Below are 27,885 nucleotides of genomic sequence, written 5' to 3' on the forward strand. Positions count from 1 at the left end.
AGTTGATGAATTTTATGATGTTTCGCGAGACCTCGCACCGTGTTGGGACTCGAGGATTTAAATTAGTAGAACAGAGTATTTATTCAATGCTGAAAGAGTTGATTTCGATTGTTGACAGATCGACTGCAGGGAGAGTCATTGCTGAGAGGCAATCGAATTGCCTGTTGCGCCAGGCGGGTCATCGGTGAATGCCAATTAATCGAACCACTTGCTCCGAATAAACCGTGATATTTGTTAACATTGTTATTGGTGTGTAACCCGAATCGGTGCCCATCAATCTAATAATTTTATATGTTGCCTTGCAGTTAATAAGTGGTCTCAACTGGATAATATACTATCTAGGACAATGGCGAGTTAAAGGTTGATTACATGGTACAAGAACTTTCTTAGGAAGCTACATAAATCATGTTTAACTCTGCGATCCATTATTGTGGAGACGAAGCTGTATGTCAGTGTAAATCATTTGTAACTCTTCGCACTGTGTCATTATTGTGTTGAAGCGACATGCTAGTCAGGTTTGAATTGACTGAACAACAAATACTTTTCTCACGAAAAAGAGAGAAAAATGTACTGTTGTAGAATTATATATTACTGCCTGTTATATAAAAATGATTTCCTTGTGATCGAACCTTCCTGTTCGCTTAAAATTGTAACCACCACTGATAAATCTGTTCGAAATGCAACAGCTATACGCCTCGAAGTATTAATTACGCCATTTTGTTTGAGGCAACGAACGTGTCTAGCCACGGGACACATAATACCGGGCCACGAGAATATTTTTGCTGCCGGCAAACACGATGATATTCCATCCGTCGCAATTAACCGCATCTTAACAGCGCAGGGCAATTGGTTTTGCAACTGTTCCATAAGGCGAGACGCTTCGCAATAACGCGATTCGCATTTATCGACGCCACTGACGTCAAACCAAATGCGGGTTGATACAGGATTGAAATTCTGTCGTGGCGAAATATCCAGAAAAATTTCGCAATGGAATCGCTAAAAATCTGAATTGAATTTCATTTTAATTCGGCCCTAAAAAATTATTGGAAAAATGCAATTAATCATTCTGTGCAGTTCACGATGGTGAACAACGCTTAATTATTGGGTATGGGAATAAGTTTCCGCTCTTTTGGCGATGTCGTTGTACTTAAATACCGATCGCGTATTTGATGGAACGTAGTATTTTTGAAAGGTCTATGTCTAAGCTTCAAAACGCAGTTAGTGGCAATTATTTCGAGCATGAACAGCAGTCAATTTTTCGCGTCAAAAATGTCGACTTTTGTTCCAAGTAAGCAGCATTTGCGGGAAGTTGTGTTGCATTATTTTGTTTTAAAGAAAGGTGCCGCGAAAACGCATCGTTTGCTCGTGGATACCTACGGGGGCGATGCTCCAGCAAATACAAGTTGTAAAAAATGGTTTCGGCGGTTTAAAAACCATGATTTCGACGTAAGGGACAAAGATCGCGATGGTGCGCCAAAAAATTCAAAGATACAGATTTGCGAGCATTACTTGATGAAAATCCACGTCAAACATTTGAAGAACTATTACGTTCGAAGCGAGCATTACAAGAAAAACGACCGGAATGGGACGACATGCACGATAAGCCGATTCTGTTACACGACAACGCTAGGCCACATGTCGCAAAACCCGTCAAGAAATTTGCGAGCATTACTTGATCAAAATCCACGTCAAACATTTGAAGAACTATTACGTTCGAAGCGAGCATTACAAGAAAAACGACCGGAATGGGACAACATGCACGATAAGCCGATTCTGTTACAACGCTAGGCCACATGTCGCAAAACCCGTCAAGAAATACTTGGAAGGAGTGAACTGGAAAATTTTGCCCCACCCGCCATATTCGCCGGACATTGCTCCTTCAGATTTCCACTTGTTCCGGTCCATGCAGTCGGCCATATCTGGAGAGCAGTTCACTTCCCATGAAAGTATCCGAAATTGGCTCGATGAATGGCTTGCATCGAAACAATCAGATTTTTTTCTTTGAGGAATTCGTTTATTACCTGAACGGTGGAAGAAGGCTGTAGATGCCGATAGAGCATACTTTGGATGAATTTACTTTCCATTTGAATTTCTGGATAAAGAGCTTCTTTTCAACAAAAAAGAGCGGAAACTTATTCCCATACTCAATAATAAATTGCAAGTATACGCGAAATGCGTCCAGTATGACACTCCACTGATCTTCCCATTCGCAAGTGCATAAAATCCATAGTCCATCGATCGAGCGAAAAATTAGTGCGAGCAAGTGATTGTAGAGAGAAAAAGAGATAAATGGACGAACCGGCGAGTCCCATAATACACGGCTAAAAGTGTTCAGAGACACTTCCCACGGATATGCAACTGATGGACCGGCCAATAACGCAGGGAAAATGCAGCGGACGAGATACTTGCACCTCCCATTTCTTGTCTCTCTCTCTTGACACGTGGGTGTGTAATGACGTCACTGGCCTTTTTCCGAGAAAACCGATTGCCATGGATAGTAGCACCGGGAAACGAGAATAACGCTCGTCGAGTTCGATCACAGGATACAAATTAGACGGCGGGCTGCAGTAGACTTCCAATCAATTTATGCATAGTGGGTGTCCTACGAAAGTAGTCTTTCAAATGAGACCCCAGAAAAAAGTGCAATTTTTCCCATCTAATATTGTTAACGCTGTGACTATTTTAAGCCCAAAGAATTAAATGTGTTGAATGATTCTCCATAAATCTTCATCAGAATTTTCGTATTTGCGGATTAAAAAATTTAAGTAATAATTCATACGTCGTTTGGTTCAATTTTTAAAGAAAGTTATTAGTCTCTAAAGGGTGTCCACTTAATGTTGTACTCCGACTGTAGTTCCTGTGGTCGGTGAGGTCGTTAGCGAGCGGATTAGGCGCGTCGATGGCAAATTTAGCGTTTTGCTAATTAGCGGTAATTCCTCGGGAATTTCGTTTGCGTTTCACAAGCGTTTCCTTGATATTGGTTTAGCGATACTCGATGATCCGTGCTCGAAAATGCTGGTCCATTTAACGAAATATGAAACGCACGCGCGGCCTTGGATTCTATAACGTCACGAGGAGGAACACAATGCTGAAAAGTATGGCGGGTCGTGAAGCAGCATTTCGTTCGCATTTATTAGCACGAATGTACGGGAGCTGATCGTGCTGGGGCACGCGCGCTCCTCGTAACATTTTTCAGGGTTTCGCTTTTCAACGATTCACCGTGGCCGAGACGCGAAGCTGACGCCGCCGGAAACGTGACTCGAGGTGTAAACTTTCCGCGATATTCTGTACCTTGACTTTGTACCTTCTCTTCTTCCGACTTTCTTCCCGTACGGATATCGTGTTCGATTTTTTACCGGGTCGTTTTTATCAGGCGCGCAAATACATAGTCGATTAATTTTCGGACGAAGCGCTCGTCGCTCGTATCCGTACTCAAGATGGCGGCTAAGTATCGTATTCGACTAAATATTGATTATCTCAAATAATTGGTACAGCATGAAAGATCCTGGCTCTCTGAACCTCTTTTTTTCATAATGGTATATCATCTTTAGAATTCAGTCTCTTATAGACGTTCGTTGCTATTAGATCTGCAAATTATTTCATTTTCATACAGTTCCCCGGTCTCTTATACAGTCAAACCTGTTTTTGTGCGGTAGATAGAGGGACCGCAGAAAAAAAAATATTCACAAACTTCATAAATAGCTGTAACAAATAATTTTTCACAACGTATTAAAGAAAATTCTTTTTTCTCACTTAGAAAATATTTCAAAGCTTTACGAAATAGCGAGATGGTCCTTTCCAAACGAAATAAATAATTAAATTACACATGGAAACATTTTAAAAGATTTTAATTTCTCATTTTAAACATGTAGAAACTTTCAAAGTGTACATAATTCAATACATATACAGGGTGTCCTGCTGAAATTAGATCAGTAGGATATCTCGGAAGACGTTGCCGTTACCAAAAAAGTGTTTCTACGAAACGTTGTTTGGTATGACGGGCTACATTACGTAGTATCAATTGTTTTCTTGTGGGTGGAGTGGTGGAGGACATTTCAAGGTCACCTTGATTTTTTTTAATGGAATGTTCTATTTTTTGTACCATAGATCGATAGAGTACCACTCTACCCACACGAAAGCGATTAATACTACGTAATGTAGCCCGTCATACCAAACAACTTTTGTAGGAACAGTTTTTTGATAACGACAAAGTCTTCCGAGATATCCTGCTGATCTGATCCGACATTCATACATATATCGCATAAAAAAAAATCGCACAAAAAACTGTACAGAATGGCGATTGTTATCGTACAAGATTAAATATTTAACATCGTTCGGTGAAAAATGGATTTCGAAGAAAATAATGAAGTGTACTGTGAAAGGTTTTGGATGTTTTTCTTTTTCGAAAAAGGTAGTTGAAGCAACATGTTGCAATAAATGCAATTTCGCTGAACGCGACGATAACGACACGACTGTGAATCATGTTACGTGTTCGACGTTTCCAAGAATGACGCACACGTACGACATTGGTGAATGCGATAATTTCGAAGTGGTATACAACACATACGGGTCGACAATTTTTATGTGGTAATCGCTAAACGCGCCCTTTTCGCAAACTAAACCGCTAAATCGCTCCACTGTCCCACATTTTACTTTCAAGGTTTCGTTCGTAATCGATAACATCACAGCTTTTTCTCCTTCTTCCGTGATGATTTTACAAAAATGTGCACATTTCCAGTAAACGATAGAAGAATCCATCCTGTAGCCGTTTCAAGAATCAAGATTATAAGTCAGTTCTCAAGAACTGTCTTATACCATGAGAATTGCGCATGAAAATTAAGTGAGTCTGTTTCTTCGTTATCAGCACCCGATCACCGCTGTTGCAGGTGTCTTCAGCTAACCGTAGCTACCTTCGCACGGTTGGATCGTCGGGTCACACAATGATTCGCACGCACACAATTCCTCTTCGCACGTTCCTTTTCCCTTCGTGCCGCTACAGACGTGAATCTCTGCCGTGTCAATGCACAGCGTTCTGGTCGAAAACAGGTCCCGAGACGGCCAGACGCAATTCAATTTCACTGTGGGGCGCACAGGGGTGCATTCGCCATCGATCATCGCCGTGATCGTTGGTGACCCCACACGAGGCAGAACGGAAACGCGCGTGGGGCCAGATTTGACCTGCACTCCGCGTCATACGACAACATTTTACAATAACGGCACTAGTCCGGTCACCGGTGACCGGCGACAACATGGTCATCTGCTCGATGAGAGACACCAGTGGTCGACAGAAAACGTTCCACTTATCAGTGATAATCCATATTGTTCATGATACTTGACGGTCACCGGTGACCGACAGTAACACGATCATCTAATGAGTGTAGATTATTCCAAATCAATAAACAACATCCCACTGATCGCCAATGATGCAAATAATGTATGAATTTGCGACGGGCACCGGTGACCGACAGTTGAAATCGCGGCTGTCAGACGCAGCCGGCAATGAAATACCAGTTAATAACCGCCATCGGTCACGGATGACCGCGCCACATGCAGCGGACTGCAACTTTATTGTTAGACGTTCGCGTTAACAGGCATCGGTTTTTATTATTCGATGCACGTGGGGTTCGATTGACATTGAAAGTGCACATATATATGGCCATTCAGCTATGAAACAGGGTATGTACACACACTTGGCGTCACCGGTTTTCGGGACGCATTTCCCAGCTTTAGCATTGCAAATTAATGACAGATATGGAGTACGGACGCATTGTAAAATCCGGTCACGCGACTGTGAATGCTGCGACTTAACCCTTTATAGTTTGCGCATGGAACATCGATGGACGTTTGAACATGGAATATCTCGAAAATATTTTACTACTAGAATATCGTACAAACAGGCAGTAGATTGTTATTCGAGTAAGGGGTTGCTGGTGTTGGTGCTGCTATAAATGATCAAAGTGTCGATGAGAGTAGAGTGTAGAAATCATTCTATTGTTTTATAATGGAAGTGTTTACGTTGTAGCAACGAGCAGAGCAATGCTTATCAGATCGCGAGAGATGCGAGCATTGGAAAGTAAATATTATTTTTCCTTAGCTATCATCGCTATTCTCGTTGTTAGCTCATAATCTCATTGACGATGAACATTGAGAATAACAAGAAACGAATTAAACTGTATTACTATTAGAAAATTGATATTTTGGAGCAGCTTTTTTTATCTCAGATGCATCCCGAACATACTCCAACAGATAAAAATTGCTAGAGTACCAATATTGAACAAGAAGAATAGCTTACCTTTTTCTCGGAAGGTACACCCTAAGTAGGGTTAACGAGCCCAACGTAAATCAAGATCAGCGATCAAGGAAAACTCAAGAGACTAGCCGTGACACCTAGCTGTCACAACGAGACCGCAATTTAAGAATGAATGCAAGTCCGTGCACGCACAATGTGCCGCGTCCTTTCGACCGCCCTCGTCAGCATAAACAAACGCGTACAGGATGGGGAACGAACACATTGACTTCGCAAAATGATATACAATGTTGAACGGAAGCACACTCGAGCGTCGTATGACAAGGATGCGGGAACCGGGCCGGACAGATCCTTTTTAGACCCGAGGCTTCACCGCTGACATTTCAAAGAGGGATTCGAAGCGTTCTAGTGCTGGACACTATCGATACTTCACTAACCATTCGCGAGGGATAGCAACTGATTTCTCAATTTTCACGGGGTTGTCACTCAACAACTGAGTCGATGCCACAGGAAACTAATACCAGCTCCAATCTATAAATCATCAGCTCCATTTCCAACGAATTCTCACCAAAGGAAGTAAAACCATAGATAAATCAAAATAGTACAGAAACAACTCATTTTTTAAATTTCACGAGGTTGTCACTCAACAAATGAATCGATGAAACAGGAAACTAACACCAGCTCCAATCTATAAATCATCAACTCCATTTCCAACGAATTCTCACCGAAGGAAGTAAAACCATAGATAAATCAAAATAGTACAGAAACAACTCATTTTCGAAACTTCACGAGGTTGTCACTCAACAAATGAATCGATGAAACAGGAAACTAACACCAGCTCCAATCTATAAATCATCAACTTCATTTCCAACGAATTCTCATCAAAGGAAGTAAAACCATAGATAAATCAAAATAGTACAGAAACAACTCATTTTTTAAATTTCACGAGGTTGTCACTCAACAAATGAATCGATGCCACAGGCAACTAATACCAGCTCCAATCTATAAATCATCAGCTCCATTTCCAACGAATTCTCACCAAAGGAAGTAAAACCATAGATAAATCAAAATAGTACAGAAACAACTCATTTTTTAAATTTCACGAGGTTGTCACTCAACAAATGAATCGATGAAACAGGAAACTAACACCAGCTCCAATCTATAAATCATCAGCTCCATTTCCAACGAATTCTCACCAAAGGAAGTAAAACCATAGATAAATCAAAATAGTACAGAAACAACTCATTTTTTAAATTTCACGAGGTTGTCACTCAACAAATGAATCGATGAAACAGGAAACTAACACCAGCTCCAATCTATAAATCATCAACTCCATTTCCAACGAATTCTCACCAATGGAAGTAAAACCATAGATAAATCAAAATAGTACAGAAACAACTTATTTTCGAAATTTCACGAGGTTGTCACTCAACAAATGAATCGATGCCACAGGCAACTAATACCAGCTCCAATCTATAAATCATCAGCTCCATTTCCAACGAATTCTCACCAAAGGAAGTAAAACCATAGATAAATCAAAATAGTACAGAAACAACTCATTTTCGAAATTTCACGAGGTTGTCACTCAACAACTGAATCGACGCCTCAGTGAATTAACACCAGTCCCAATCCATAAATCACCGTGTCTCGCACCTCGTTTGTCTAACCCGTGCAAACCGTATATCCCAAGAGAATTCATTCCACATTCAGTATTAGTAATTTCCCAAATTCACGAGGCCGACACTACCGCATCAACCCCTTGGATAACTAGCACAGTCCAAATCTATAAATCACTGTGTCTCGCGCCTAGTTTGTCTAACCTGTGCAAACCGGATCCGAATTAATTCCATTCAGTTTTCCTATAAATATTCATGGGCCTCATCGTTGGTGTACAGGTGACATGGCAGTCGAAGTATGTTAACAGATCCTCGAGAAAAAGAGAGAGAAGGAGAGAAGGAAAGGGTAAGAGAGTGAGAAAATGAGAGAGAGAGAGAAGGGAGATTCGCTGATCGCGTTACAGCGATTCAGCGTGAAATGTGAAAGTCTCCCGAAGGAGCTGGGTAGACAACGAACAAGAAGAAGGATACGGTGGGCAGCACGCGAGGGACGTTGGTAGAGGGATTATTTCCAAAGCGAAGGGCAGAGGAGGTCGGCGACGGCGGCGGCGGGTTTCGACGGGACGCCAGAGTTCGTCGTCCGCGCATTTCAACACACGTATTTCGATGCGTGTAAAACCGTGGAGAGGACGAGGAGAGCCTCGGTGCGCTCGTAGAGAGGCTCGCACGCGAGCGCAAACGCGCCAACCGATAGAGAGAAAGAGAGAGAGAGGGAGACCGACACACGCACAAAACGGGCACGCACACCACTCCACACATTTAAGGCGAATCATATATGTATACACGGGGGCAGGCACGCAGCCCAAGCAGGAGGGACACGCGCCCGTACACACGGGCGAAATGCGACGACCGTGAGGGCTTTTCGGCAACGGATGCACTCGCGGTCCAACCGAATGGTCTCCATTCAACGATGTCCCCGTGAAATAACAAACGTTGCTTTTCGGCACTCACCTGAATCGCCATACACATTGAATATGGAAGGTACGGTGGGGCGTTCGTTAGCGAAAACCCGACTCCGTAGACGATAGAAATACACCGAACACACTCGCGCACGTCTGTACGCCACAGAAGCCTGTGAACAATTGATGGAAATGGCGGAAGACGGCCGCGAGGGGGCTGCCGTCGCCCTCTCACCCTATTGGTCGAGCCTGATTTCCGCGCCGGATTTAAATCGCTGAAAGGTAAGCAAGATTTCACACGGTTGATAGGTCGATTTCAATATCTAATCTGAACGGTCCTCCGAGATCCCGAGCACAGAATAAACATCGTTTAATATTAGTAGACTGCGGATCTTTATGCAAAATAAAAATGTTGTGCATTGATTCTGGGGAGCTGGAATAATATAAAAATTGATTTCATCCCTATTAATTTCATCCCTTGTTACATCAAAAAGAACATTACGGTATTCTTGAAGTTTTGCAATCCTTTACTGTTTTATATTTCACCCAACCTCTTCAGAAATGCATAAAGATCCCGGCATGGTTCCGCTGAGCGTGGTGTTGCCATTGGCTGTACCGGAATCCGTCCGCTGTAGTCGCGCTCCGATTGGTCCGCGGAATCTGTCCTGCGGTATCAAATTGACACAGTAGTAAAAGATCGATGAAGTAGCAAGGTTATTTTTCAATGTTTCTTAATTCAAATTGATGAATTAACAATTTACATCTTGGGGTTTTCGGTTGTGTTTCGCATTAAAAATATAAAAATCACGAAGTTTCAAAACTGTGTTAAATTGACACACACACACAATAAGGGACGGATGAGGGTTAATGCAGCTGAGGAGAACATTTTCTCAAACGAAAAAGTTACTTCCAATGACCTCAGAAATCATCCCTTCCAAGTTCGTACAACATTTTTCGGACATCTTGTAATACGTCTCGGGTGTTTACTATGGACATTTACCCATTTACCCATAGGAATTCTATTATTATAGTTCTTTATAGAATTATTTATAGAATTTACTGTTATTAGGATGACAAATAGAAGAAATATATTAGTTTGTAATTGACGTAGACAACTTTTATTCTGAAAGATCTCTGGTCTAGTGTTAACTTCACCTTGAACGATTACTTCGTATTCTGTTATATGAAACTTTCCCGGTATTAGGTAACATCGATAAATGTTATTTATACCTTTCCCAGAGAACGACAACGTTATAATGATGAGTAATGAAAGTAAATACACCAATCAATGGCTATTCTTAAGCACATTGCATGTTCGGGTATATTACGTCCCGCTTCCGGTACCAGGAAATTACGAACGATTCTGAATAATCAACCCCTAATTCCACGAAATGTATCCCGAGTTTCGGTAACCCAGTTAATTGTACGTTTTTATTCTTAGCCCGGAGGTACCGATGATAAAATGATTTTCGTGGAAATAATGGCTTCTCGGCAATGGGAACGACAATAAAATTAAGGTCAACTTTAATAGCTGGAGACTCTCTGAACTTTGCCCTTTTGTGTCACTTTCCACCACCTATTTCTTTCATATTTACTCAATTTTAATAGTTCGTGTTCTCTGTCTTCTATAAATGCTTTAAATGGACATTCAAAATGTACTTTGAAACTGCAATAATTGAATTAATATATTTAGCATCGTTGCAATTTCAATTGTAAAATGAAGAGTTCCAGATACATTTCATTGGTGTTGGTAGGTGTTAAATTGTACACAGTTTCTGTGCATTGCAAAAATCAAAACAATTGAGAAAGAGGTCTCGAAGGCCTGTTTCCCAATTTCGAGAGGAGGATCTAGTGCACCTGCATCGGTCAGCATTATACTACACGGCAGATCTGATTACCTGGTTATCATTCACGAGGATTGCATAACAGGAAGAAATGAGTTCCACCACTTTCCATGCAGATTCACTCGTGGCTCAACGTTACGCAAATTGTGTCGGCCTTTTGGGTGGATCGCGTGGCGATCGGTATCGAATGCAACAACGCGGTGTAATTAAATCCGGAACAGCGCCGCGTCAGTAGATCGCGTAATTAATGACCATTCAAGACACGCGCGTGGAGACATTCGCGCTATTTTTATTTCGCGACCGTGGGCCGTTCTCGTATCACACCTTCTATGGGAGATTTTTATACACGAGCCGAGCCATTTTTACGCGGTTATATGTATATAAACGTGTCACTTGTAAATATGCAACTTGATTATAAATACAAGATCGATCGGTCGCGTATCGAAGTTTCTTAATAGAATCGGATCTTTCCACGGATAAGAGGGTATTGTTCACATAATGGTATTCCGAGCGTAATTCTCCGCGAAACGGTTGCGTCACCGAAACGAGTCGGTGCATCGCTTTTAACAACATTGATTCACGTAGATTACGATGCAATTCGAGGAACGAGTGATTATTATCTGATACCCGAGGAACTGTGAGACACCGGATGACTCAGTCGAATTTGTGGAGAATCTACTTTGTTGTTGCAGACTTGAAAGTGTATTCCTGTACTCTTGAAAATAGAAAGTTCGAAAAAGTTGAAGATAATATATTAAAATTTTTTAATTCTTTCGCTCGCACTGCTGCTTTAAATTGCACCCTACACAGTTTTAGTGTAAATGCATAAAATTCGTAGTCTAAATATAGCTGAATCAATTGTTGACGCAAGTTTCTTCAAGTTAAATTACCATCTCAAGATTGAAGTATACCAGCTCCGAATTGAAGACACTGGCGACGCCATTTTGGTACCAGAAGGACTTTCGGTCGCGCGAGGCGCTACAGCATAAAGTGGCGAAGCTCGTTGGTTTAACAGGTTTCAAAACATTTATTCATTGTAAATACATTGTTTGTGCCTTACTTCTGAAGAAATTAAGTTCGGATGAGAGTCGAGTAAAAGGCGGTCACCGACAACAACGACGATATATCACGGATCGCCGTCCCTCGATCGATCAGTGTGAAAACGATCGTTCGGAATTACTAACAACGATTTACAAAGTGTGTCTCGGTTCTCGGATCTAAGGAAGAGATTCAGAGAATAGTCTGATATGAAGAACAGAACGTATCCTCGTGAAAGAACAGAGTTTGACCGCGCGCGCGTACGCACGACAATTATATTCATTCTCTAATAAGGGTTAGGGAGGGGGGGGGGGCGGGTGGAAAATCGTGAAACCATAATCGAAAGGAGCGGGGTTCCAACAGGGAGAGGACAAAATCATTATGACTGGGGAAAATACGAGAATCTCTTACAGTCTAACATTATTTTATATAATCTCTATATATTATAGATCTCTCTCGTTCTTTCTCTTTCGCTCGCGTTCTCTCCCACTCTCTCCCACTCTCTCGCACTCTCGTCCTCTCTGTTCATAAATTACAATCGTTTTTCATCACCATTGATTTCCTTTGCCGGTTGTACCATCGTCACGCGTTTCTTACGAATTACGCATTAATTTGTTTGTTTTCTTTGTTTGTCTTTTAAAATCTTTCTTTCGTTTTAAGGCATAGTATTCTCAAGTTACACGGTGCAACGAAACGGTCGTTCGATCGAGAAATAAAAGGACTATGAAAGATCAATTTGTGATGCGAGCAATTTACGCGCTGCAGACCTTTATGGAGACAAATATCGATGTTTTAATTATAACTTTTAGTATAAATTTGATTTTTGATGAGCGATTTAATTATTATCCTTCTTGAAGTTCTACAAATTCCTTGAAGTCCCCCTCTCGCTCTGCCTCATTAATATTCATTCCGTCTTGTTTCTAATTTCATTGGAACGATGGGAAGGTCGGCGAGTCTATTACAGTTGAACAGAGTCTTTTTATCGCGAACGCGCGATTCCCAGCTTAGGCGCATAAAGTCTGCAGTCCGGTAACGGTTACTCGCATAACAATCCCAGGAATTCGATTGAAATGCTTTTGCACGCCGCGTGATTTCGCATGAACAGACTTTTGCGAAGGTATGATACTTTGGTGCTGCATCGAGACGATCTTCCGATTATTCCGACGGCTTTTGTATGCGGCAACGTCAGCTGAGACTTTCAAAAACACTTTTCGAAGACTGTTGTACCCTGATGAATTGATTAACACATTAACAAATCCGTGTTCATAAATCTACGCTACGACCTGCGGAAAATGTACAAAATCCAAATACCTGCGATACACTGAAACCTCTATGTAATATTATCTTTCTGTTATCTTCCAGACGTGTTTAAATGTACCGTAATAATTCAGAACGAGATTATACAATCTGACTATAGTTCGAATGTGACGGCATAAGTGAAGGAAGTGACCTTGAGCAGACAGCTGAGTTTGCCGCGCCTATGGTTTTCCATAATCGTCTCGATTAATTCGCAGAAGAGATCCTGTCCTCGCAGGAATGAACAGCAATTTCTTCGAACAATAAATGAACTGTTCCGACGTGTGTTAAAAGAAAATGTGTTCGACGAAATATGGCGACCGGTAACGTTTTTTTTATAGCAGGAAAGTGTTAGTATGGAAAAATAATTGCTATCCTTTCATGTAAAGAAATACCGAAAAGAATATTGAGACGTTCAACAATATCGATTAGGTTCACGTAAACCGAGCCTGCGGCCGATAGAAAAATGTGGAAAATAAAACAACAAACTGAAACATACTAAAAATTCGATATGTGTTTATTTATTATTGAAAACGTAGTATCGGCGTATTCCCTAATTAGAATTCGAATCGTTCCTCGACAAACAATATAAGCAGCTCGTCTTTCATTCATTATTCGAAATCGCTCGTCTAGAAGTTCATCCATCTCAGACCACATGGCGCCACATCAAGCTCTCTTCTCCGAACGTTTGCACAAATAAAAACGTAACGGGCTACAATCTCGCCAAACACGTTTTGCGATCCTCCAATTCCGTCGTTAACTCGAAACATTCGATACCCCTGATTTGTGAGCTTCGTTTGTGTTTTTTGTTTTTCTTTTTTGCTGTTCGGAATCAGAGGTGAGCACAAACATTTCGAGACGAGAATCACGCGGAGATTCTTCAAGGCTCGAAAATGTTTTTGATAAACACTTTTTTCTCGGATGTATTTGAACACACCGTAGTAAATTTTTTGCTCATCCCTGTTCCCGAGCCCGCAATCCCCTAAACTCTCTAGCTTCCCCTCCCCCGTTCCTCTCAGCAACCACGTATGTATTGCTTTTCATAAACTTTACACAGAACCGTCGCAATTTTATATCACTCTTCGGTACTGATCAAAAACGTTTCATATTGTTTTTCTGCTTACATTATGGTCCCTACAAAAAATACATTACATCTATAAGCAGTTTATATTTACTGTATATAATAGTCAATATCTATGTACACAACATTCTTTAATTTAAATTTTCGTTTACCTATTAGAACTCCCACCTAATACTTAAATCCCATTCCTCTTTCGCTCATTCTCTCTCTCCCCCTCTCTCTCTGTCTCTCTCAAGCGTACATACAATACACACACACACACACCCATACACACACAGTCACGCTAAATCTCTTTCGCTTTTTCTTTCTGCTCCTTTACTGTAGCGTTGGGAATGTTACATTACAGCAAATAGTCGTGACGAAACAGAAATGTCGTTCGAATTGACTAAATAATTATATCGGTTAGAAGTAAACGTAAACGATGTGTTAAAACGCTAGCGTTACGAGTAGTAGTAATAGTAGTAGTAATCTTGTTTTTTTATATTTTTTGTTTAGGGTAGCGCGGTGAGACGGGTTTTTAATACTATGATCGAATTAATCGGTCAGGTGAAATCAGATCGAGGATAACGTTGAACATCGACGCGGTTCGTTTCGGATGTTTCCCTTTTCCTTTTCGCCTTGTCGTTTTACGAACGCGGTCGAGGTGCGCGTGAAAAAATGGCTTCTGTAAAAATACTTAAGTAACGCGAGTGAAAAAATTGTGCGGGTCGCCGCGCGCAATCGTCTCTCTCCCAGAAATCATTATAGTTTTCTTTCAGTTTCTTTCTATGTCCTCTTCTGCGATCGTAGTTTCGCGTAGAAACGGAACGTTATATGTTAACAATAGCGACCACATAAAATCTATATTTTTGTCGTATATAATACGTGTACCACGCACACTCCGCTTTTTTAACTTCAATTGTTCGATATAAATCGTTCTAACTATTTATATGTACAGTTGCGGTGTCTTGGCAGATGTGCAGGATGGATCGTGAACAGTATACATAGATTATAGATCCGCGAGCCATTTCCTCGGAAAATCGCTTGAATAGTTGACATATTAATTCTGCAAATTTTTTCCAGACACACATCCATTAGAATCTTCCACATAAGTGCAGTGAAATAGCAAAAGGATCTTAACGTTTCAACTACTGGAAGTTTTTTCATCATTGTACCGTTCGTAACAGATATCAGATGATTGCGTTTTGTACTGCACGGCGGAGTGTAAAAAAAATGTATACAGCCACCATTCTTTTCTAAGTGTAGAAATAATTGATTAATAAAGCTGTATTCTTTAAAATTTGACCATTGAATTTTATTTGCAAATCGAGCACGAACTTATGCAATCATCTATAATAATTTTCTATTAAGACAACTTCTTAGTTTATGAATAAAATTGCTGTTCCTATTTATTCAGTTCAACTTTGTAAAACAATAACTTCAGTTTTGTTTTTAAAAGAAAATTGCTTTTACCCTTTACTGCTAATATAATCATTGTGTCATCCTCAATAAAAAAATAAAACAAGTACTTTGTATATTGAGAAAAAAAGAACCTAATTAATAAAATTCTTATTTTTATCCTAGGAAGATCCCGAGGAAGCAGCTAGCAACATTTCGAGCAAGATGAGTCACTGTATATCCTAGTTGAACAATTTAAAGATTGATAAACAAATGGAGAACATGGTAGCATGAACTTGAGACGACCTTGAGCCCGGAAGGTCACACTCGGCTATAGTTTCCGTGTGTTTGTATCGCATTTTGTCTTTCATTACAAACTGACTGTGGAAGGGGGTTACATAGCGCAAGCGATAGCTCCTTCGTTCTGTGTTTGTTAATGGTAGATAGGACGGTGAACAGCATACGAGGTTACCTTATCAAGACCATGTTTACAGAGAGCTCGAGAAACCTGGGTGGCCTGTCTTGTGGCAATGAACTCAGCTTCCTAACGAGACTCTTGCCGCATCTATCTGAATGACACTTTACTGCACTTCAACTTATCGTGTTCTTCACCTACTCCAAAAAATGTAGACATTAAAGTTTCAAGAGCTCGTCACTTAAAAAGTACAAACATCTGATGATCTGTATAAAATATTTTAGCAAACTATAGCTGGTGTGATCTCAGTTAAAGATCAAATGAAAAAGATAAAATAGACTCTTGGGAGACTTTTGAAACCGTTTTACCTAATCGACTCAAACTTGCCGGCTATAGAAGCCCTATCAGTTATACTCTATTAAACATCGGATCCTTCTCTTCATTTTATACAATTATCTAGCAGTGGTTTCACTGCAGCATAATACAAATGTTAAAACAGATTGCTTAAGCTTCGTATTAACACAATTACATACCGCTAAGTTGTCCAATGATATATCCTTTTGTTAACATTATATTCACATGATTCTTTTACCTAACTGTACCTTAATTAAGCATCAAAACGCGCTACATTTTAATCCAGATCTAAACTGACCGGTTACAATCTATTGTATTTTCCAATGATTTTCTCTGTTTTCTGTATATTACATTCGCCTAACGATTCCTCCGGTGAATCGTGTCTAATGTCTATCTGGAAATAAGCCACAAGGTATTCACATTGTAACGTGTATAGCCTACAACAGATACGGGTTCATAATCTCCGCGATAAAGTCGGGGAAGTAGAGAGAGAGAGAGAGAGAGAGAGAGAGAGAAAAAGAGCGATACTCAACAAATGAGTTACAGTGACTCATCCAGGCGATCCACCCTGCTGCGATACGCATGCATCCTCACCGTCGTAGTGTAAATTGTATTTGATTCGACGTGTATCTCTTTTTTTTCATCTATTCACAGCACTTTTATTTTATTTTATCTCTTTCATGGTTTTCCCCCATCGTTCCTTTAGTTTAAACTCCTACGCGGGGGCCGTACGTGACCGGGGTCCACCGTTCGATAGAGATTCATATCACAAAAGTAGGTATATGTATGTATAATATATGTAAGTGCATTACAATATGTAGTTAGAGAGATCATCACGGTCTCGAGGATGGCGGGAGCGGTGGATCCCGAGGTTCTACGGCCGAGTTCGAACATCAAAATTGCCTCTAAAATATAGTAGCGTGTACTACACTTCGAAAAATTGACAGTGACGGGCCAAACAGCGTGCGAGATTATCGTACATAGCCGTAGACTGGTGGCCTTTACGCGTTTCCCATACATTTCGCTATACACAACTTAACAGAACGACCGCATATGATATTTTACAATTTTTGTACAGTCGAACAAATGAGAAGTCTTTACGATACAAATGAATTCCTATCCGACACCGTTTGTAATTCGTTTTTTTAAAATTTGGGAACCCCGTAAACGCCTGCAGCCTATGTTAAGTGTTCATTTCTTTCTCAAAGTAAGTAAATGCTGTGACGTGTTTTAGCCAGAACAGTGTGGTATGTATGTATGTATATGTCTCTGTGATTGCTTAAGTGTACATTGTTTGAGATTACGTAAAATTAACGCTAGAATCGTACAAGCGATCCTTGGAACGGTTTCGTACCGAAAGCGACATTTCCGTGGAACAGTATAAATCATCGGCTCATGCAAAAGAAAGAACGGTGTTAACATCTAAATATCGATTACACTCCTCTGAAAACGTCTTTTGTATGCATAGTTCTCATATCTCTCTTTCTCGTACGATCTCCTTAGTTTCTCATCGTTTTTCTTTTTCATTTAAAAGGAAATTGAGCTGAAGTAACGTTTAATAATTTCACTTTCTCTTAGGCTAAGACTTCATAGATCCAGCGATAGATTCTCTCTATTCATATTATCCGGCTCCTTTGTATCGTTCCCATCAATTTAGTTTAGAGGTGCATTATAGAATCTCTTTTCCTGAGTTAATATAGTTTCTTTCTTTCTTTTCTCGTTAGCTTTCTTCATATCTTTTTTTTTCTTCGTTAAACTCTTCATTTGTAATATCGAAAATTGATACGACAGGCTTTCAGGTACAAAACAAGTAGACTCCTGGCCAGTGGCGGATTATTGCAGAGTCCCATAAATCTTGTTCGTATTTAACTATGTTACATCATCAACGAAATAAGAAACATGAATAAATTTGATCGTCTGGGTCCATTCTGAATGTCAGAAATATACAATTTTCCGTAGGGTTCTTAAATTTCTCAATTTGCTCCTTGCGAATCCATAATCCGCCACTGCTTCGGGCTCGCCGATTGTCAGCGAGCTATTGACAGCGGCCGAGGCCAAAACTTAGTGTCGAGACGTGTCTCGGAGTGACGTTTAATCCCAATTGACCCTTGATTTCGCCGAGTAATCGTTATTCGTTAACAAAAACCGTCGCGAGTCCCCTTTCATTTCCGTCTTTTCCCTTCTGCTCGTTCGTTGCGTGGAAGCATAGAATTCATTCGGTATAGGACACGAGTGCGACAACGCAATCGTCGCATTCGAAGCATCGTCTCCGTTTCCGGTTACACGCTAATGCTCTCGGAAAGCTCTTAAAATAATGTCGCTGATGTACGTTCGAGAAGAAACAAGAGAAAACAAATAAAAACAACATTCGAGATCAGGCGTCGTCGCTCGTTTCAAAAGCGTAGTTTTCTGGTTTCGCCCACTTCCCTCGCGAGGGCAGGAACCGAGAGAACAAATGAAAATGATTGAAAGGAGAACAGTGGAACATGTTACGCCATTGCAATTCGTGGTTTTGAACGGAAAAAAAAGAAAAAAAAGTATTCGCAAACGAGTCAACTACGATCCTTGTCGTCCGTGTTTTACATCACTATACGTTTAAATTGACTACTTCATTTCTGAGAAAGCCTAACCACTAGTTATAAAATAAATCGCAGCTCTCGATCTGCAATCAATGATATTCATTATATAGAATTGTTAACTCTATCACTTAGTCGATTACTTTTTTTTTCTTTTAAATATACGTTTGTCTAGTCTTGTATTTCTTAAGGCAGGAATTTTTATATTTACAACGTTTGTCCTTGTTGGCCTTTGCTTTTCGCTATCTTCTTTCCTCCTATCGTTCGTCTTTCTTTCGTTCTTTATCTTTTTCCTTTTTTTTTGTTCTTTTGTCTTGTTTCGCAAAACCGTTCAAGGCTGGTTTTGTCATAGCTCGTTTCGGACACCGTGAGTCCCTCGCGATTAGGTTACTACACCGGTTACAATGTGTGTCCGAGACGAGCTACCTTCTATTCACCTATTATGTTCCTATTTATTGACATGTACAGAGTGACCCATAACCTCCGTTGCCATTACTGTGTCGGTGTCGAACAATGGCGACGATTCTTCGCGTTGATTCAACGACGAAGAGATGTCGAGGACATGCAAAGTACTTGAAGTTCGTTTTACGGGTGACCTTGAATAGTTGAGGCCAGGAGGAATTGCAAACACGCATCCGCCGACCGACCTTGAGTTGATCTTCACCTTAAAAATATCATGATCATAGGTTTCGCTGTGAGACCGGATCCTTATCTCAAGTGGTATTGGTATCACATCTTATATCATGTTTGCATACGCTACACGCTTTCTTCTAGATAAGTATAACTGTAGTAGTGATATAGTAAACACCTACTGTTAATTAGGATATTAACGTGTAATTGCAGAAATTACACTGAGAATCTATCTTTTGAGTATTTGCCACTACAGAAAACAGGTTTTAATACACACTCTACGTTAGAAACACTATTTTTAACGCGAAGCACAGTTCAAGGTCAACGAAAGGACACTACGCTAAACCGAGAAAGGAGTCAATCTAAAGAACACCACTCTTTTTGTGAAATCAGAAGGAAAAACATAGCGTGACTTCGTCGTTGAATCACCCTGTAGAGTCCTTGAAACATGTTCACCATCGTTCAAACAACCGGCAACCGACGGATCGGATCACCCCGTAGTAATCGCATCGCCGTAAAAATGTACACCCTAGTGATATTAATTCCTAAAAATAGCCAAACCATAAATGGAGATCCATGGCAAATCATTTCGTACCGGTGTAAACGATACATCCCACGCAAAAATGTAATCATTGTAAAAATATCATCGGACTGCGTCCAGTGTGCAAGAATATACGAATGTACGATTCCACTTATAGTTCCAACGGAATTTAAATCACGGTCGCTCTTCATTAAATCTTATTAAAAAAGTATATTAGCACCATAAATACATGGATCCACGGCTCCTCCCCCGGCGATTCTCGGCGCGGATTCGGGGGAGCATGCCCCTCCCCTCTGCCCTTCAGTTAGGATTGCACAAATCGTTAGAGGTTTGCTGCGACGACAAAATGATTTGCCATCGAACACCCGTGTATCACCCACTTTGATATTATAGATTCAATTGTACAGCCTCTAGCGCGCGACAAACATTAAACGTTCCGTGCATGGTTCTCCATGGGTTTACCAGTCAGAGGCTTCACTTCAACGTCCGGCTCTTCGAGAGCCAGAGGTGCTTGCCTCGTATCCGGAACTTCGACGTCCATCGCGCTCTTCGACCGGTTCGCCGATTCCGTCGAGTCTTGGGTCTGGTTCGACGAGCCGGTCTCTTCGAGGTTCGTCGACTTGGTGGGCTCGGTGGGCGACGATATCGAGGACGGCGTGGCCGTCTCCGAATTCGGGACGATCCCGTCCTCCACCATGTTGTGGTGATGCGGTTTCTCCTCGAACACTGCAATACAAAACACCATTAACCTTTAACTACCCGCGCCCTGAATTTTCACGTAACTACCCGCGCAGTGTATTCAGTACACCACATGTATCACTGTGTGACTGAATACTGCGCGGAGCACGAGAGAAAACTAGCGGGCAGGGAAGGGGTTAAGAAGATTGCCTTTGCGTTCCTCTTGCCCCGTTCCCCTGCCGCTAGTTTTCTCTCGTGCTCTGAACAGTACATATATTATTGTATTGGTGTACTTTATACACCAGCGCGGGTAGTTAAAGATTAAGAGTGTAGACTCGTTTTTCCAGGATTGCAAGGGCCCGGGATGCACCATTTCATTTCTCGATAATACGACGATGGGGTTTTTCACTAGTCAAAAGCGCTAGATAAAAGATCAATCAAGGCCGCAGTCACCCTCAAAAGTCCTATTTTTTCGTTTACGAGGCGTAATTTGCATTATTCGGAAGCGTACAAGCTGCGCGTGTAGCTATTTTCATAAAGCTGCGACAACTACACATGTACATGCTGCTGAATAATGCAAATTACGCCTCGTGAAGGTAAAAATGGAACTTTTGAGGGGCGATCGCAGCCTAGACTGATCTTTTATGTAGCGCTTTTGACTACTGAAAAATCTCATCTTTGCACTATCGAGAAATAAGAAGGCGCATCCCGCACCCTTGCAATCCTAGAAACGAGTCTACCTCCTTAAGTCAAGAAACAATCTCTACTGAAAGTTTCAACTTGGATGCTCTCAGATAAAATCTAACTACATCATGTGAAAGAGTGTCTCTTCTTCCTTTGTGGACCATCAAGAAAATTTAGGACGCATATTTTGTTTTCGATTGACTAAATAAAATAATTGCGCATGAGACGAGGGGTCAGTGAGCCTCTTCTACTGCTAGCATCTAATGTAAATGCTTTTTTATGACCATTTGGTGGAAGATGCAATGATTGGATCCACTTACATTTGTCAAGACTGATAATTGACCCTACGAATTCGTTCACAGTGAATGATGGCGCTTGGTCCTCCATCTGTCTTCTCCTTCTCACCAGCCACCAGTCGATCAGGAACAGCGCCAGAGCTAAAATCTTAATGCCAGCACAAAGGCCGACATATCTAAAAGCATAATATATGTTAATAATCCATTAGCAAAAGAAAAATTAAAAATAAAGAAATAATTGGACAAATAGAAGATATGGCATTATGTAGAGCTGTAGTTCTAGCTTTCTATAGTACTTATGGTCAACATAAATTATGTACCTGTATCTAAATTGTTCGATGTCATAGAGCAGACACCGGCCGCCCTTCTCCCCGCAGGTGCTTTTCCAAAGCAAGCACGTAGAATCGATTAAGTTACCGAATAAAATAGGAGCTGGTATATAACCGAACAGTCGAAAGATTACAAACTGCATGCCCAACGCAAACGATCTTTCTTCTTCAGAGACTGACCTATATATTCGACAAACATATTCGAATTGAAAATTGTGTAATGGTCGAGGCGATGAAAATTAATGACGAAACATACCTTAACACTATCATCAGCAATGGCATCTGAGTGATAGCGACGATGAAGGTCATAAAGAAAAGTAAGATTAAAAAGGGGAATATAGTCCTGCACGGAGAAGTACATGGGCCGGCTGTTGCTACCGGTACCACTGTCACTTCTGCGAATTCCGGGGCCGCTGGTGGCAACATTGTTAAGTTTCCGTGTATACCTGGTGACACACAATAGCGAACATTATTAATATATGCAATAATTATAGTGGAGAGATGGTCAAGTGGTCTAGAGATTTTTAATTGGAAATGAACTTCTGAACATTGAGATATAGACTCCAGTACCATCATGCCAGGGTTAAATCTGTGGTTGTCAGGAAGAACGCCGCATGTCACATACAGTGACTCCCATTAATATTCGGACGCTCTAAAAAACGCGATAATCTTTTTAATATTGGACTATACGATTCAAACTTTTTTCGGAAACTAGAGCACTTAGTTCACTACAGGATGTGAAAAGAAATTTTTTCGAAAAATTGCAATTGGTCGGAATTGTAGAGAAAATACTAAAAGATCCATTTTACAACTTTTTAATGTGGGCCTATATTGAAAATTTAATAAATACGTTTTGTAGATCTGTTTTAATTAAACATATTCTGCAAATTTCGTCAAAATCGGTGGATGTTGCAATGAGCTACAAGCGTTTAAAGATGGTAAAAATATGCAGATTTTCACGATTTTCGGCCTATAACAGCAGTACATCTAAGAATTCTTACATCTTTCAATGACCATTTTTCCCCGCATCAACCGATTTCGATGAAACTTTCACAATGCGTATAACCCACACAGATCTAAAAAACATATTTTTCAAAATATCAATATAGGCCCGCATAAAAAAGTTGTAAAATGCAACATTTAGTATTTCCTCTACAATTCCGGTCAAATGCAATTTTTGAAAAAATTTCTTTTCACATCCTGTAGTAAACTAATTGCTCTAGCTTTCCAAAAAAGTTCAAATCGCATAGTCCAATATTTGAAAAGTTACGGTGTTTTTAAGAGTGTCCGAATATTAGTGGGAGTCACATTCACTTTCGAGATATTGCCGTTTGAAGATGAAGATGAATACCATGAATACATCAAATCAACAGTCCACTCATCAATGAACTCGGTCCGAGGGATATTGTATATTCCGAGTGAACAATACTAAGCTAAACGGTAATACGAGGAATGCTTACATGCACAGTTAGTGAAATTCGATTTCGAGCTGAAGGCAGTGCAACCCGCATGACAAGGACTGAAGTAGGTCAGACCGTTGTTTCCACAGACGGGCTCGACGTCCGTCATTCGACACTCGCAACCGAAGTTGCATGCGGCAGTGAGATTTACTTGGAAGGGCTCGGGGCCCTTCGTGCTGCTGTTAAAGTACGGAATAGTGGTCCCAGCCATTTTAACGTTGTCGCAGCCGAGGAAAAACAGGAGGCCGTAGCAGACCAGGCATATGATGTTCGAGACAAGGACGAACTGGACCGCACCCTTCGGTCTTAATTCTAAACGTTTGAGCAAACATCCGCCGAAGAAGATACCGATGCAGGCTCCCGGTATAGCGATCGATCCGGTGAACACGCTCGCCTGACTTTTCCCAAGGCTGAACTGGGTCTCCAGGTACTTCGGCAGAAACACCACGAAACCGGAAACGATCACCAACTCCATGCAGGCGCCCAAACAGGTCACCACGTACACCGGGTTGCACATCAACCTCCACATGCTTCTGGGTATATCTGCGAGAAAACGTTTCAACATTTTAGTTCATTTTGGCATGCTTTTTTTCTATCAATAGACCTTAATGCAAAATAAAAATTGCCTGCATCGATTGCAATAAATAGAAACCAAATTCCATGTTATTCCTTCCTCTAATGATTTTAATAGATGAGAAATCATATATTGATATCTTGAATTTTTTAAATTTTCCAACAATTGCATAACAAAAATGCATAACATGGACTCAATTCCTTTATACACAAATTACTATTTTTCTACCTGACTTTTCAAGATTATTTCTTTACCTTTCACATCTTTGCCATAACCGCTGTCATCCAATTTTTCTTTCTTCGGCTCCTTGCATTGCTCTTTTTCTTTCTGCGAGGATGATTTGTTCTTCTCAATGATTCGTATCTTCTCTTTCTCGCGTTGTAGCGTTTTTGGGAAACTGAAGAATGGAATTGCGACTAAGATCAAGAGCAGACCGCAGAGCAGAAATCCACCCCACCACATGCCGACCCATCTGTGGTCGCCTGGATCTGTTTAAAAATGGTTATCATTATTCTTTCTTGCTTTCTGTTGGTTACTAATGTGTCCGAGTGTTTTGACATCGTGTGAGCAAACTCTAGGAAATTATTCCGATTTCTTTCGACAGCGAAATGCGAGTATATGTGTTACACAATGTCCTGTATTAAATAAATTTTGTACAACGCGAAAGAATTGATAAGAATATTTATATTTGCGAAGGTTTCAAGTATTTATAAATGCAGAATAAAAACCATTATAGACATTGACCTTTCGCGCAATCTGTTTTCATTTTTATGGTAAATAGTTCAGCCTTTCAGAGTTTGATCACAAATACTTCTGAAGCATTTTATATAAAAAGAAAATAGATTATTGATTTGCTACCTATACTGATGATAGTTCCAGAAAAGGAATCCATGTGAAATGATAGTAAGTAAGCTCCAAGAAGGAAACCCAAAACTGGTCCAAATGCTGCCATGCTGTACATACAACCTGGAAAAACAACAATGTGTATTGGTTAATAAAAATTGTACGCTTCTTCGAACGCTTTGGATAATTTTGTAATCATATTTTCCTTTACCAATGTATAAAGAAGCACTCTCTGGACGAACGTGGTCATCTATGTAAGTAGTACCAAGAGTAAACAGAGGAGAACCACCACAGCCTAACAATAACTGAGCAAGTACAAATAACATAACAGGGCCAGCAGTGGATGGGGATCCTTGAATACAATTATCGCCTCTTAAATTGTTGTGTGGTGCCAGCGGTGGAGATGATAATCCAGACGACAAACGACCTAAGAAGGAAATCATTTTATATTCTTTGTCCAGCATACTTACAGAAGAAAAAGCATTCACGTTATTCGGATCAAGTGACTCTAAAGCGACGTGTCTTTTCAAGGCGAAATAGAAGAAGAAGCTCCATTCAGATAATCACCAAATTATACTGAGCCTTCAAATAAACATTCAATTTACATTCTGCCTCAAACTAAATTTATGTCAACATAATTAAATTGATAATAGACATCTTAAATGTTAGCCCTTTGCATTCGGAGCTATTTTCACTCGAAAATTAAACATTTCTTCCGACCCAGAATAATTCTATTCTGTATGATTTTTTTCATTATATGGATATGAAATTGATAGAACACCTCATACAATACTTAAATGTTTAGTAATTGATTAGATAGCAATATATTTAATAATCTAAACAATATTTTGTATAATGAATATTTCGAACAATGTTTAGTGGTGACTCTGAAGCACCATCAGAGTGCTAAGGGTAAAATTGATACATAATTTCCTTCAAGTATTTTTGAAATTAGCTTGTTCTTTCACGTGGATTATTTCAATTTGTTTTTGCTTCAAAACTCTTACCCAGTCCCATGTCCTGTTCACGCAAGGATACGCCCCGACAAATGTTGTCGGAGCTGGAGTTGTTCGCAGCCGTCATCAAATTAGGCTCGGCTGTGAAGTGTGGCACCATAAAGATCATCGATCCGAGTCCCATTATTACAGCGCCTGAAATTTCAATGACATTACGGCACTGCGACGATCGCCAGATAATATGATGCTATTAATCCCTTAACGCTCGGACCTCGTGTTCCATTCGATCTTGCCAGATCTATAAATATGTATCAATGTCTGATCCACATTATACAGAACGGAAGAACGGGGCTCTCCACGACACTTTTTAATGTGTTCCAATTGAATATTAATATCTGAACCGGTGACAAAAATATTGTATATTCCTTTGGTCGTAATTTCCCATCATTTTGAAAATATTCAAAATATAATTCTGTACCCAGAATTTTCATCTGAGATGGCAAACAAGTTTCAAGGGATTAAGAATGTCAATGAATATCTGAACCGGTGACAAAAATATTGTATATTTCTTTGGTCATAATTTCCCATCATTTTGAAAATATTCAATATATAATTCTGTACCCAGAATTTTCATCTGGGATGGAAAAAGTGTTTCAAGGGATTAAGAGTAGGTGGATTATTTTGCTTACCAATCGCTATCCATACTGGTATATGTCGACGGCTACCGAGGTAGCTGACGAAGATGACGGTAATGACGTTTCCAATCTCGTAGGAGCTCGCGATCACGCCTGATAGACTGGACGGGATTTCGAACCTTTTCTCTATGGTCGTGATCACAGAATTTATGTAACCTGAACTAAGTGCCTGTTGTAACGTGACGAGAAACGATAGAAGGAACACAAACACCTGCAATCAATTAAAACACACAATGATATCAATCAGCAGCTTCAAATCTTTGATAGTTCTAATGCAACTCAAAGTTCTAAGTTGAAATCATTCAATTTACCATTGTACAATATGAACATCAATTTTCAGACATTTACGGTGCATTTATTCTTCCATTCGATGCTTAAAATCATTTAAAATCATTTTTTTAGATGTACTAATGGGGATATTAATTGTTTAGCCACTGGGAAAGATGAATATATTTTTATGGTCATTAGTAGACAGCGTATTCTATGCATTTATGACAAAAATGAGAAGGTGTAATTTAAAAAAGTAAAACCATTAGAAGAATTCAAAAATTCTGTTACATTATTGTCAATCTATTACACATATTGAGGAAGAAAATGAACTTCCACTTCATAAAGATTCGCTGTCTAAAGCGCTAGATAAAAGCAGGGCCACCCATCTGGGGGTGCGGAAAATGTTTTCCCTTGCACCGTTACATGTGGCCCTTCAAACAGTGTAACTTTGTCCTAAGAAGTGTTTTTGTACAACGAAAAATAACGGAGATATTTAGGTGTTCTGTTTCTTCGGACTTAGCCTGTATGTTCGTGTTCGTACATTTTTTTTACTTTACAAAAAATTTGGGGCCCCAAATAGTTTCTTGCACCCAGGCCCCTTTATAGAGAAGGCCGGCCCTGGATAAAAGATCAATCTAGGCCGCGATCGCCCTCAAAAGTCTATTTTTACGTTTACTAGGCGTAATTTGCATTATTCGAAAGCATAAAGCTGCGGCAGCTACGTGCTACCGAATAATGGAAATTACGCCTCGTAAACGTAAAAATAGAAATAAAAATAGAAATGCGAGAATCTGACCCCCTTAAGGTGGATTCCGAACCACCGTGGGCACCACAGTTTTTGATGTCACATGGAATCTTCTCCAATGATAAGATTGCATTGGAAATATTCCCAGAGGTACCGGCGGGATTCGAACCCGCGATCACGGTATCCGTAGTCGCGAGTTCTATCCACTGAGCCACAGCGCGCCCGAAAGATGAATATCGTAGAGAATATTGGTTGATTGGAGTTGACTAGAGTATACCAGATCTCACTAGAGTCATCTAGAGCTGCCTAGAGGGAACTAGAGCCAACCAAAGTTGACTAAACTGTAACAAAGTGGATCAGAAAAGTGTTGCTGCTATGTATTTGCCACGAACTTGAGCCACCTAGAGGAGATGGAACTCTACTGAAATAGACCGGCTCGCA

The 27,885-nt window shown here is 40.3% G+C and overlaps 2 protein-coding genes across 5 annotated transcripts in view; both read right to left on the reverse strand.

The window, feature by feature from the left end:
• The window catches only part of LOC143209257 (PRL-1 phosphatase-like), a 50,533-nt gene extending 41,569 nt beyond the window's left edge, over positions 1-8,964 (reverse strand). Inside the window, exon 1 of the mRNA XM_076424660.1 lies at positions 8,815-8,964. The gene's annotated coding sequence lies outside the window, so the exon portion shown is untranslated. The remainder of the gene's footprint in view (positions 1-8,814) is intronic.
• A 4,465-nt stretch (positions 8,965-13,429) lies between these two features.
• Positions 13,430-27,885, reverse strand: part of LOC143209248 (solute carrier organic anion transporter family member 3A1-like) — a 74,585-nt gene continuing 60,129 nt past the window's right edge. For all 4 annotated transcript variants that reach the window (XM_076424645.1, XM_076424646.1, XM_076424643.1 and 1 more), the window contains 10 exons: positions 26,424-26,640; positions 25,786-25,929; positions 24,990-25,205; positions 24,794-24,901; positions 24,190-24,423; positions 23,362-23,904; positions 22,158-22,347; positions 21,893-22,081; positions 21,597-21,748; positions 13,430-20,640 (listed from right to left, as the gene is read on the reverse strand). In XM_076424645.1, the coding sequence (XP_076280760.1) occupies positions 20,342-20,640; positions 21,597-21,748; positions 21,893-22,081; positions 22,158-22,347; positions 23,362-23,904; positions 24,190-24,423; positions 24,794-24,901; positions 24,990-25,205; positions 25,786-25,929; positions 26,424-26,640 (2,292 nt within the window). In that variant the 3' untranslated portion in view covers positions 13,430-20,341. The remainder of the gene's footprint in view (positions 20,641-21,596; positions 21,749-21,892; positions 22,082-22,157; positions 22,348-23,361; positions 23,905-24,189; positions 24,424-24,793; positions 24,902-24,989; positions 25,206-25,785; positions 25,930-26,423; positions 26,641-27,885) is intronic.

Source organism: Lasioglossum baleicum, chromosome 6 (genome assembly GCF_051020765.1).
Source record: "Lasioglossum baleicum chromosome 6, iyLasBale1, whole genome shotgun sequence".
NCBI classification, from domain to species: domain Eukaryota; kingdom Metazoa; phylum Arthropoda; class Insecta; order Hymenoptera; family Halictidae; genus Lasioglossum; species Lasioglossum baleicum.